General features: G+C 48.4%; 1 protein-coding gene across 2 annotated transcripts in view; it reads right to left on the minus strand.

Annotated features, from left to right (window-relative positions):
* Window positions 1–13049, minus strand: part of CHST13 (carbohydrate sulfotransferase 13) — a 77651-nt gene that overhangs the window by 17717 nt on the left and 46885 nt on the right. For both annotated transcript variants that reach the window (XM_043551681.1, XM_007059964.4), the window contains exon 2: window positions 3518–3600. In XM_043551681.1, the coding sequence (XP_043407616.1) occupies window positions 3518–3600 (83 nt within the window). The remainder of the gene's footprint in view (window positions 1–3517; window positions 3601–13049) is intronic.

Genomic DNA, 13049 nt, shown 5'->3' on the forward strand with positions numbered 1-13049 from the left:
CAGAGCATCTCATACTATAGTCAAGTGCTTTTTCTGTACTTGCTCAAAACCATGGGGGACGGAGGGATGGCTAAAAGTGTGCACGCCCAGCACCAAAGAAATGCAGCTGCATTTCACCAGTTACCCAATGCAGTAAGTGCCCGTCTTGTATTTATCTCTGTGCAAAACGGCTCCCTTCATTTCCTTCTTTTTAAAAGCCAAGGACATTAAATATCAGTTTTTAAAAACCCCAACTACATTCCTGGAGCAGTAGGTCTGAGGCTTTGAATGCACCAGAGCCAAGACATTCCACATTTACCATTTCCCCAGAGCAAATGTAATGCAGCCACATGAAGGCATAAAAGCTATTACATGGGCATAAGAGGGACTCATTACAGTTGCCATGGGAACCATTAACTGCCTTTCCTGGAGTTGTGTCCATGTTCATTCTCAACAATAATGCTGCACAATGTGGTTGAGGGGGTGAACTTGATTTCAGCGGGATGAGTTTTAGGCTGCCCCACACACACCTGAGAGATCAACATGGTAAGGATGAAATGGATAGTTCTTTCTAGATCTCTGATACCTCCAGGCCCCTGGTCCCTCCATGGCTGCTAGCAGTTTGTCAGCCACGTGACAGTGTATAACCTGTAGAGTCTGGAACTCTGGCCCAGAGCAGGGTTGTGAGGAGGGGCTGATACCCAGGATATCCTGAGTGGCATGACTGCACCATTACGATGCATTTATGGGATGTTTGGGAGTTGGTGAGGTGAGCTGGTGTCATGCCATCACAACCCAGTACCATGGTGATGTAGAGTCACAGGCCCAGTTGGGGGCTTGTTGGCTAGGTAGCTGGCAAACCAGGACTCTCCTAGAAAACAGGGGGGCTGAGTGGAGACCCCAGCTGAGGATTATGTCAATTTCCCCTGAATGTCATGTCATTGCCCCTCTCTGACAGTCAGAATGCTCTGCCTGGGCATTATGGGAAGGAAGGTCAATGGAAAAACACCACAGCGAGCAGCAGATCCCCGCTCAGCAGTGCTGATGCAGAAGTTGGTCCCTCAGTTTCTGGGTCAGCCGTAGCTAACAGCATCCCCACTGACCCCCACGTGACACCCCCAAAAGTCAATGGATGGGTAGCTGTGTCAGGCTCTGGAGAGAATTGTGGCCAGCCCTCCTCATTTGTGGAAAAGTTCAGGGAACCTTTGAAGGTGTGGTAGATCCCACAGGATTCCCCCCCCCCCCCCCCCCGAGGCCTTCCCTCAGCCTCCTCATCAAAACACTGTCCCTCTCTGCTCTGTGCTGCTGCTCCTGTCCCATGAGGGGGTTACTGTCCCCTCATTCTCAATCCTTTTGCCTGGATTGCTAACAATAGATGAAAACACCTCAAAGCACCCAAGCCCCTGAGAGTGACAATGGAGCGCCCAAGCCAGGGGAGAGTGGAGAAGCCTGTCCCTCCCTCCCCTGCTACCTTGGGCCACTGGGATTCTGTGCTGGTTGCAGGAGCCAGGCCTGCATGCGTCCTCTCCCTCCCCTTGCCGGCAGCCAGGAAACCTGGGCTGTGCAGTGAAAGGACCGAGCTCCATTCATTCTCCCCCTCTGCGAACCATCTGTAAAGTCAACAGTGCTCAGACAGGAGCCCAAAGGGGAGGTATGTGCTGAATGCTGAGCTGGTCTCTGGCAACGGCTGCTCCTGATGTGCTTGCCAGCCACTCAGAAGGCTGGGAGCCCAGAGCCCATGTCCAAGAGGGCAAGAAGCAGACCTAGAGCTCTGGGTCAGACAGCTCAGCTTAACCCTTCCCTGCTGAGGAAGAGGTTGACAGCGGCCCTGTGTTTTCTGGGATCGTTGGGGAAATGGGTCCCGTCAAGGTTTCAGAAATGGCAGTTAGTGTCCGCACGTCTTCCGTCAGGATACGTGGGTCTGGCCTTCCAGCCACACGCTTAAAGGCATGCACATAGCCTGTTTTCCAGTGAGATGCTGGCCATCTGAATGGGAGGCCAGGTGGGGGCTTCCTTTAAGAATGCTCTGACTGTAACAGGCATAGCGTTAAGCAAGACAAGGCTGTTATCCTGCATTTATTTGGCCTGTTCTAGCTCTTGAGGATCTCAAAGCACTTTACAAGGGTGAAAGAATTCAGGGCTGGAGCACGCACAGGGAAAAAACGGTGGGTGCTGGGCACCCACCGGCAGCCCCCCCATCAGTTCTCCCTCCCCCCAAGCAGCTCCCATCCACTGGCGGGCCATGCGGAGCAGCGCCTCCCCATCCCTTCCCGCTCCTCCCGCCTGCTGCGATCAGCTGTTTTGCAGTGTTCAGGAGTCCCGGGGGGAGAAGGGGCAGGAGCGAGGACACGGCATGCTCGGGGGAGGGCTGGAACTGGGCAGGAAGAGGCGGGGCGGGGGTGGGGCCTGAGGGGAAGGGGTGGAGTGGGGGCAGGGCCTGGGGCAGACCCGGAGGTCGAGCACCCCCCGGCACTTTGGAAAGTCGGCGCCTGAGAGGTGTGGTATAGCTGATCATCTTAGCTAGTGTCTTGCTGGGACTAGGGCTTGGGTGGAGATGAGATGGCTACAACGCAATCCAAAGATGACTGCGATTTACTAAGGGCGTGTCTACACGTACAGCGCTGCAGCTGCACCACTGCAGCACATCTGGTGAAGATGCCCTGTGCCAACAGGAGAGAGCTCTCCCACGAGTGGCAGAAGCTACGTCGGCAGGAGAAGCTCTCCCACCGACATAGGGCTATCCACACCGGCGCTTATGTCGGTGTTATTTATGTCGCTCAGGGGGATGGTTTATTCACACCCCTGAGGGATATAAATTCTGCTGACATAAGCTGTAGTGTAGACATAGCCTTAGACTGTAGACTCTTCGAGGCAGGGACAATCTTTCTGTTCTGTCTGTACAGCACCTAGCCCAATGGTGCCCTGTTCAGTTATCTTGAAAAATATGGCAGAGGTGATCTCAGGATGGTCAGGGACACAACCCCATGCTTGGGGTGTCCGACTGCCAGAAGTTGGACTGGACAACTGGGGATGGATCACTCAAAATGACCCTGTCCTGTTCATTCCCTCTGATGCACCTGCCACTGCATGCTGTCAGAGATGGGATACTGGGCTAGATGGACCCTTGGTCTGACCCAGCATGGCCATTCATGTGTTCAGCTGGGGAAGATTTTACCCATCTTTTGTGCTGTAGAATTTGCTTTGAAATCCTCAGCTAGAGCACCATTGTTGGATACTCAATTACTGTACCTCAGCCTGGCTGTGCCAGGCCAAAGGCAAATAAAACTGCTTGACACAAGTAGCAGCAGGGGTCTGGAGTACTTTTTATCACTGATAATTATCTAGAAGGTTGTGACCTTTTTCAGACGCTGCCCTTGACACCTCAAGGTCAGGTTGTTACTGCAAAGCAGCCTGTGTGGGGCTGCAATTTAAGAACACACTAAATGTCATTAAATAACGGGTCAATTCCCTCCAAACCCCCACAGATTTCCCATCCCCACCTTTCAGATCCTTCATTTTCCTCTTCAAGTTCACCCACCTGGTCACTGTCGTAAAGTGCCTGGAGTGGACTTCGGCCTGACTTCCCGTGCCAGCTGGTCCCCAGAATCCTATCCTCCGCAGCTAGAGAGAGAAGGGTGGGGGAGAAGAAAGCAGAGCATTTTACTTCCCTCGCTACTGCCTCTCGGGTACAGATGCTATGACCGAGAGCAAAGAGCTCCCAGGAGGAGTGTCTGGGTTAAATATGGGTTGGTGTCACCTTTGATTTAAGCCCATTCAGATTCTTACACTGGAAGAGCAACTTGTCCCCTTCCACCACTTGCCAAGCTGTCTGTCACCCTGGGTGTGACGCTTTGCGAAAGGTGGTCACCTCTGGGTTAGGATTTACTGGATTCAAGTCCCACATCACATACTCAAAGGTGTCAAAGCGCTTCTTGCTGCTGCCCACATGTGGGATTGCTAAATGCAGATCCAGGTCTGTATATGGCCCTACACACCACATGAAAGTTCTGGAGCCAACTGATGGTTAAATACATTATACATTTATAAAATAATATTTTCTCTATAGCCTTCCAGAAATGCTCCTTGCATATCCAAGATTGCAAATATCTAGGCAAGTATCCCTAGGACATTGCAAAATAATGGCTCATCCAGGAGTGCACAAAAATATTAACAAAGGGTATCCAGAAAACTCAGCTACAATAATGGGAGAGAGAAAAGCTCAGGCGTGCTTTTGGGAAGACTTCATCGCTAAAGATATGCAAGGAGCATTTCTGGAAGGCTACAGAGAAAATATTATTTTATAACATTATACATGACATCATAAAAGCCCTGGGGTGTCTTGGAAAAGTGTGATGAGCACCCCATTGTACTAGACATCTTGCAGGCATTCATAAAATTCAGACAGATGTGTGATTTTTAAATTGTTGGTGTCCCATATAACACATAGGGAAACTGAGGCAATAGGTGCTCAGGATTTATGAAAATCAAGCCATAAAAGTGACATGCCCACAGTGAATCAGTGAGAGAGTACGGAATAGACCTAGAAGTCTGAGTTCAGACTCACTGCTTTATAAACATGAAAATCTCTCTCACACACATACACCCTGCTGTTTATCTGAGATTTAAAAGAGCCTGGTCAGGTTAGTAAGTGTATTTGTAACAAATTTCCTTATCCCTGTTCTTTGTAACATCTGAATTACTGAAAGTTTTCAGAACTAAAATTCTCAAATTTACTTTTCATGACTAATGCTGTGTTGTGGTTTTTTGTATGTTTTTATTTTCTGTATTTCACTAAATTTGGACTGTAAGCCTACTCATTATTCCTTTTATTTTGTTTCTTCTAGTCAGTTTCATGTTCTGGCTCTCCATATTAGCAAACTGTTGCAATGTTTGAACTGCAAACACTTCATGGGTCATGTTTAAAATCAAAGAAAATACTATTTACATGGAATGCAAGAAAATGCATACATCTTCAGAATATTTCTGCCAATAAACAAAACCTAAGTTTGGGATACAAACATTTCATGCATGTCCTTTTAAAATAATAAACCACAAGTAAAAGGCAATTGCATTTCACAATTTCAGTTGCAACTGCCGAGTAACTTGACCCACGTGTACATGAGAAATACCACTGCCCACTGGGCTGTATCAATGAGGGAATTACTCAACAGGACGTAACAGACAGCAATCCCAACTGTTTTATCTGACAAAAGGGTGTAACAGCATTTGTGCTAGGCAGCGATAACGGGACAGACTAAGGCAGTGGTTCTCAAACTTTTTTACTGGTGACCCCTTTCACACAGCAAGCCTCTGAGTATGACCCCCCTTATAAATTAAAAACTTTTTTTTATATTTAAAACTATTATAAATGCTGGAGGTGACGCGGGATTTGGGGCGGAGGCTGACAGCTCGCGAACCCCCATGTAATAACCTCGTGACTCCCTGAGGAGTCCTGACCCCCAGTTTGAGAACCCGTGGACTAAGATATACATTTCCAGACTCAGGTCACTTGCTAATTAATAGGGAAGTTGTCAAGATCCTTAACCGTTATAAATCTGTTTTAAGTCTTACTTGCTGTTTTAAAAAAATTGTTCTAGTATTTGAAACTAAAGAGCCTCTTGCTCCGTTTTTATTTCTCTCTATACTACATAGATACCCTGGTTTTGTACTGGAGGGTTGTTTAAACCGGTGTCAGACTCCAGGATAGATGCTACCCGTCTGCTGTGTTATTCTAGTTTCCAAGGCAAGTGGAGATACTGAGGAAAAGTTTTCATTTACGAGAATAATGATGTGTCTAGCCCTTAAAGTTGTGAAAAACGTTCCAAATGTGACTTCATGCAGTGCTGTCTGCCTGAGTCTGCTGACAGCCTGAAACAATGGCTATCAAGGAAGAGAGAGATACCTTGTATATGTCAGACTGTGTTGACTCTGGAGCCTAATGGCAACAATTGAAATATGCACATGGTTAACCATTTAAACGGCTGGTCGGTGTAGCAGAAACATCCAGCTCATGCATTTATCCACAGCTGATTGATGCAGGGCAGCTATGAGCTACCCTCCTTCAGGCCCCGTCAGTTTAAAAAACTGCCCTGCTGTAAATGGTGGCACCCCAGAGCACAGTTCTATTCCCCATCCCTCATTTGGATTCTAGGATGCCTCACTCCCTGCCTGGGGGACAAAGATTAAACATGGGGAGCAGGGAAAGCTTCCCTTGGGTGTCTACTCTCTGGTCACTAGGAGACATGGTAATTGTTGCTCATCCTCCTCCTTTTGATCCCTGCTCAGTGCAGTAGGGAGGCAGAGACAGTGCTCAGAGAGAGAGGGAGCAGGATGGAGCTGATCAGGAGCCTGGAGAGAAAGGAGGAAGTCTGCGCCACACAACAACGTCCCTGCTCAGGCCTGGGAAGGAAAGGAAGAAAGCCGATCAGGAGTAGTGGGGGAAGTTTAGGAGATCAATCCTCTTACATTCAAGTCACCCCCACCCCAGGACAGAAGAGGGGAAGAGGGAGAAGAGGCAGGGGAGGCCAAAAGGCAGATGAAGAGAGCGAGAGAAGCAGAGAATGCCCGGGGGAAGACAGCATATCTGACCCTGTGTAACCCCTCGTGATGTCAAGAGGAGCTGCTCTGGCTTATGTTGGGACTGAAAGTGGCCTTTAAAAATTTAGTTATTGCTACAGATGGATTCAAACCAGAATCTTGATTCCAAATCCCCACAGCTGTTTTGGTGGGGAGGGAAGATAAATGAGAGTTAACAGTTTAGATTAGAATCCCACCCCTACCCCCCGCAAAAAAAATCCCAAACAGTCAGGGGCCTGTTTTCCAGTTCTAGACGGGACATGTGAAAATCTCCCAGGCATACCTGATGTGATGTGATTTCTGCCTCTTTTGGCCAAAATCTCCCAAGATTTGGATGCCATGGAATAAATACACCCCAGTGTTGATTCAGCCTGAATCCCAAACAGCCTGATACCAAGGCTTGATGCAAGCCCAGTAAATGGGACTGCTCATGTGAAAACAGGTGACAGGATCGAGCCTGAAAGGACATCACTGGGCACTCCGCTATGCAGAGTCCTGCACCAGGGCCGGCCCTAGCTTTGTGACCTCCCACCACATAGCTCTTGGTAATACTATAAGTTGGCCCTCTCCATAAGATGAGGATGCCCCGAAAAGTTCAGCAGCCCAGTGTTGCAGGATGCAGGTTATAATTGCTGCAGGGACATTTTAAAATGCAAAGAGAACATGTCTCATGGAGGTTAAAGCATGAAAAGCATTCTGCTAATATTAGGGTTTGAAAATATACCTGTTTTCAGCAAGCTAATTTGGGGTCTAAGACACGCAACTGTAGTCCTTTTGAAATACAGCATTAAAAAAAAAGACCCCACTTTAAGATCTGAGCACCAGCCACTGCTAAATCCACATACCATAGGAAATGACACTTCCTGCAGTATTAGATGATCAAGGAGTTACTCAACAGGAGGTAACGGGCAGTGGTGCTAGGTTCCTCCATCCAATGTAACCGTTACCCCGCAAGTGGGTGTAACAACATCTGTGGTGAGGAGAGATGAGGAACAGGCCTGAGGCATGCAGTGCCATGCTGCAACACTTGCCCAAGGGGCTAAGAGTCTGCATTGCCAGGCTGAGTCATTTGCAAACGAAAGGCAAATGGTCCTGGTCCTTTTAAAAATCCATTATTTAAAACCTGATTGTTACAAAGAAGAAATAATTTTTAAAAAGTGAAAATCTGAAACTGCAAGTTTCCCAATGAGTTTTATTTCCCTGATTTCATAGAATCATAGAATATCAGGGTTGGAAGGGACCTCAGGAGGTCATCTAGTCCAACCCCTGCTCAAAGCAGGACCAATCCCCAATTTTTGCCCCAGATCCCAAATGGCCCCCTCAAGGATTGAACTCACAATCCTGGGTTTAGCAGGCCAATGCTCAAACCACTGAGCTATCCCTCCCCCCAATTTGTTATTGTAGGGTTGCTTATGAGTACTAGGCCACTCACACTGGCTTGTTGTTAGTTGTGTTGCCATCTCTCATGATTTTTTCATGAGCTTCATGATAATTGTTTTCCTTAAAGCCCCAGCTCCTGGAATCAAGTGGATATGTGATGATGTCAGCCTTCATTCTTAAAGAGAAAGTAAGTTTCTAGCCCTCATGACTATGGAGAAAGCTTCAAAATGTGACCCCAGTGCACCCTAAAGGGTCAAAAAGCAGAAGGCAAAGAAAAAGAACCCCAAATCTATTATTTGTACATAATCTCCTGATTTGAAAGCCAATCTCATGATTTTAGTTGAGCCTGACTCGTGATTTTTGAACATTTGAAGTTGGCAATACTGTTATCGGGGTGCCTGCTGATTGTGGGGGATGCACAGTGGTTGCTTGTGAGCACTGGAATGGCCAACACTGCCTTTTATTCAAAATAGCATGGAGGGATTTGCTTTGGAAAATAACATGCTCACAAATCGTCACATTTCTAGCTGCAGAAAATAACTGTACCACCAAAGACTAACTGCTGAGGTTGACCTGGGGCCCTAGAGTACACAGGGCTCAGTTTAGCTAAGCTGGAGGCAAGGGGGCTTTAGCAGCAGTATAAGGACCCTAGTAAATAGCATTGGTACAGGATCCTGTAGGTCATATGAGGAGCCGGCTCTGGGGGCTATCTGCTCACCTGGCAAGAGCCCCCGCCCCAGCACAGGAGGTACTTTTGAGCAGAACAGCAGCATGTTGCAGGCCAGCCAGAGGGGTGTGTGGGGAGTGGAAGGAGTTGCGGGGAGGGCAGATCTGCCCTCCAGCAATTTGGTGCTCCTGCGGGGCCTTTGGAGTGTGAGAGGGGTTGGTTTTAAGTAATACAGGTAAGTTGAAGGCAACAGCTGCAAAGCCATTGAAGCAGAGGTGCAATTTAGACCAGGGACTTCCCTATCCTGCACTGTTTGCTGCAGTGCCCCCAGAAAGCCCCTGAATAGGGCAGCTGAAAGCTGTCTCCCCTTTGTCCCTACACCAGAGCAAGATCTGGCCCAGAATACACCCCTTCCATAGATACAGATACCTGCAACAGCCTGGTCAGCTTGGTCACAGGGCATGTACTGTGCACACTTAAAAACGGCTGTTGCAATGCTGATGGAGGGGCCTTAGAGCTCTGAGCTGCCAATGGGCAGCAGCCAGGTTGCAACATTTCATAGCTCTCAGCTGGTTTAGTTTTCACAAGCGATTACGCCATCCCCTGGACTAGGCCCTTGCCAAACTTTCATGATTGACGTCCGGGCCAATTCAGGTTTTACAAGCACATGCACGAGAGGAAGCATCCTAACCCAGAAAACTTGTTTGCTTTACACTCTAATTCCCTAGAAGAAACGTAGATGGGCTTCCCGGCTGGGACAGTAATGCAGCCAAGTCCCAGCTCGCAGCAATGTTTAAAGCAGAGTTTGAAACCCCCGGCGAATGGGGCCGAAGCACCGACTCAACCGCGACTGGCTCAGCTAGACCTCACTCGCTGGCCCAGCAGTCACCAGCAGGACAGGAGCTTTGAAGTAATATGGCTGCTGAACAGTAACGAGGGGGTGCGTTCTCTTGGAGGCGGTGTCAGAGCTGCAAATTCAGAGGCGGGTGGCAACATTTCACAACTCACGCCGTGGCAGATGAAGACATGATCAAGGGAACACGGGCTTTGTAGTCGGAAGGAGCCTCGGTGCAGCAACGAGGCAGAGCAATAGGTGATGGCACCAGGCATTGAAACTATACAGAACACTCACTCTACTTGCCAACAGAAGTCACTGACTCTACGTTTACTCTACCTGGGCTCCACGGTGTATCTGTGTAACAAAGAATCCAGACCTGCAACGCCCCCTGCTCCTCTGGCCTTGGGTCTGCCGCCCGCACTCCCAACTACAGCTCTGATGAAGCCCCTTGCTCCTGAGCTGCAGCACTCCCCGCTATCCTATTCTTGGAACCAACTCCCTCCAACGGCTCTGTTCATGTACTTCAATCCCACCCTCCAGCCCCCAGTTATTCCGGTCCTGAACTTCCCTACAGACAGCTCCCCCCACACACGCCAAAGCAGACAATAGCACAGCCCGCGAAGGCAGAGCTCTCAAGCGCCTTCCTATTGAACGCTGGCTAAACTGCAGGGCCTGAGCCTTGAACTGGAAACCAGTATAGGGCCGGAGGGGGAAGAAAGTCTCAGGTTTTTATTCCAACCTGTTTCTTCCATTCGGTTTGGGATGAACCATGAATTAGAGCAGGGGGCAGGTGGGGAATTATATTTCTGACCATTTATTGTTACCTTGGCTTCACTTCAAGAGACTGAGTGGAAAAAAAAGGCCCTCACGGTTCTGCTTACAGTGGCTAAGTTCCTGGGCTGGAGGTACCCTTGCTATAGTGGCCTCTGGGCTCTAGGAGGTTGAGGAAGGGGATGAAGCCAACAGGTAATGGAATAGCTGACAGTGGGGGGAAATAGGGTAGATTAATGGATCCCTCTCCATTTTGGGATCACAGCTATAAGTACAGCAGATGCTCCATCACGCGGGCCGTTCCAAGATCATAACGTCTTGGCTCCAGTTCTGACTTTACAGCCCGTTAGTGACTTTCCCAGATTCCACATCCAGCCCCCTCCGCACATGGAAATCCCCAAAAGGTTTCTCATAGCCACAGTTGTTTCCATATGCAGGGGTACAGTTCAGCCAGCTAGATCCAGTTCCTATAGGGAAGAAACCCCACACCCCTGCACTTCCCCACCCCATTTCTCAGACAACTAAGAAATCAATGAGAATGAGGGTGACCAGTGAGGATGGGACCAAGCTGCAAAGTTGGGATCCAGTGCCAAACTTTTCTAAGGCGCACGGGCAGGAGGGGACGTGTTTGGATTGGTTATAAAGTTCAAAGGCTTATCTTCGCCAGAGCCTGGGAAAGGGGGACAGAAGAGATACAGTGGGCGGGTGTGTGACTGGGGGAGACGGGAAGGAGCAGAGAAAACACTTGTAAAGGAACCAGAGCTAAGCGGTACCCACCACATGATCAGAGACTAGAAGGAAACACAGGTACTTTTTAAAGAGCTTTCTGTGCTGCTGTTGCTTTCAATCTTCCCTGTAGAGCTTGAAAAAACAAAAAGCCAACCAACCCACACTCCAAATTCTACTAATATTCCACCGAACACAGAAGCTATTATCCTGCAGCAGTCTGATAGCAATAATTGTTCTCAGTCTGGGGTTCAGCTGTTTCACTTCACTCTCTTTTGAAAAGGAGAAGGAAATCAATTTTACAGGGACATTTCTAGGCTTATTAGTCAATAAAGTGGGCAGAAGTATTACAGGATGCTGATATCCCAGGGAATGCTTTGAAAAACAAGGTGTTTAAAAAAGAGGGGTGCTGCTATAAAATCCTATTTTCTGCACTGCAGAAGAGTGCATGAGAGGGAAAGCCTTGTTTCAGGCCTCCTGTCTTGATTCTATTCCTCTGCATGCAGGAGAACGATGGGAGGTACGTTGCATCAAACAGTACAACAAGACAAAACAGAAACTGTGGTACCCAAACTGCAGTGAACTGGTCAGATTCTGCTCTGAGTTACACTGGTGTCAATTTGGAGCAACTCTGATTAGCATGTTTATTATGGTAGTGCGTAGGGACCGACCAAGATCAGGGCCCCATTGCACTTGGGAGCATGTGAACACAGTAGCAGAGTAAATGTAAATTAAACAGTAAATGCAATGCTGAAGTGAACACCCGAGCTGGGGCTTTAGACAACTGTTCCCACAGCAGGAGCTGGAATCCCCTACTGCTCAGGGCAGGCCAGGGCGCACCCGCAGGAAATACTGGACCACAGTCAAGAGAAGAACGTCCGCATCCTCTGTCCAACGTCAACGGGCACATCGCGAGCAGGGGAAAGTTGCTCCATGTGTTGATTGAGGGCCTGCAGCCAGAGCCCACTATTCAGCTGGAAGAGGAGCTAGGAGCTCTCAGTGCTGAAACAAAGGCATGGCAAGCAGCCCTCCAATGGCGCCGTTTCCCCCTGCTCCCAGCATCTGTTTTACAGAGCGAGTCCATGTGCTCCAGGGAAGCGATCCAAGGAGAGGGAAAGAGGTTGATGATCCTCCAGAAACCCAGGCAAAGACCACTGAGCAGCAGCAGATGACATCATGGCCGTCGGCAGCAACAAGCTTTCCCTGCACTCTTGTAACACTGCAGAGACAAGCCGGTACTGGCATCAGGGAGACAGATTCTATGGGTCCATGGGAATCAGAGTAATAATATCTAATGGGGGCATGGTGAGGATTTGCTAGCTAGTGCTTGGAAGAGGAAGGTCTAGATAAGTATTATCGTAATGAATTGGCTGGTAACCCACTACCCTGTATGGGAGAGAATGAGAACTGCTCAGAACTCCCCAGGTCCTATCTGTGTCATCAATGAGAACAATAGCTTAGTACGATTCAGAATAAAGACTGGCTATTTATATGGGTAATGACAACATGGAGTTGTACTAGTGAGAATAAAAACACAAGGGATGTAAATCTTCATGCTTCAGGGCAAGAGCCATTCATTGATGGGGGTTAGGAGGAAACCAATAGGAGGGAGGCACTATTGTCCACCGAGGGGTTTCTTGCACCTCTCTCTGAAACATTGGGCACTGACCTCTAATAAAGACAGGGCAGTGGGCTAGACAGAGCACTTGCCTGAGGCAGCAAGACCATGTCTAGGTGGTACCCAAGTTATGTGTGTACATGGTACCTCCTGTATAACCAGCTGAATTCTTATAGTTGCTTCTATTAATTTGTTGTCTATGGTGAAGTTTGAGTAAAGAATATTGTAACCAGCACTGTCCACATGGGGCCATTCTATTAACTGAAGAACAGGACCAAGACACCTAGCTTTCTGGTGACTGTATCTTCAATGCCCATCCACACAACCTACTGGTCTCCCATCCATCTGCCTTTTCTATAGCATTGTTAATATCTCCGCCAGTCTGACACCCATTTCCTACCCTGTCCTCTTCAGTCTGCTGAAGTCCCAGTCTATTTAACAGCATGAAAAGGCCAGGGAATTGACCTACTTCTGCTCGCACCCAACCCAATTTA

Source organism: Chelonia mydas, chromosome 7 (assembly GCF_015237465.2).
Source record: "Chelonia mydas isolate rCheMyd1 chromosome 7, rCheMyd1.pri.v2, whole genome shotgun sequence".
NCBI classification, from domain to species: domain Eukaryota; kingdom Metazoa; phylum Chordata; order Testudines; family Cheloniidae; genus Chelonia; species Chelonia mydas.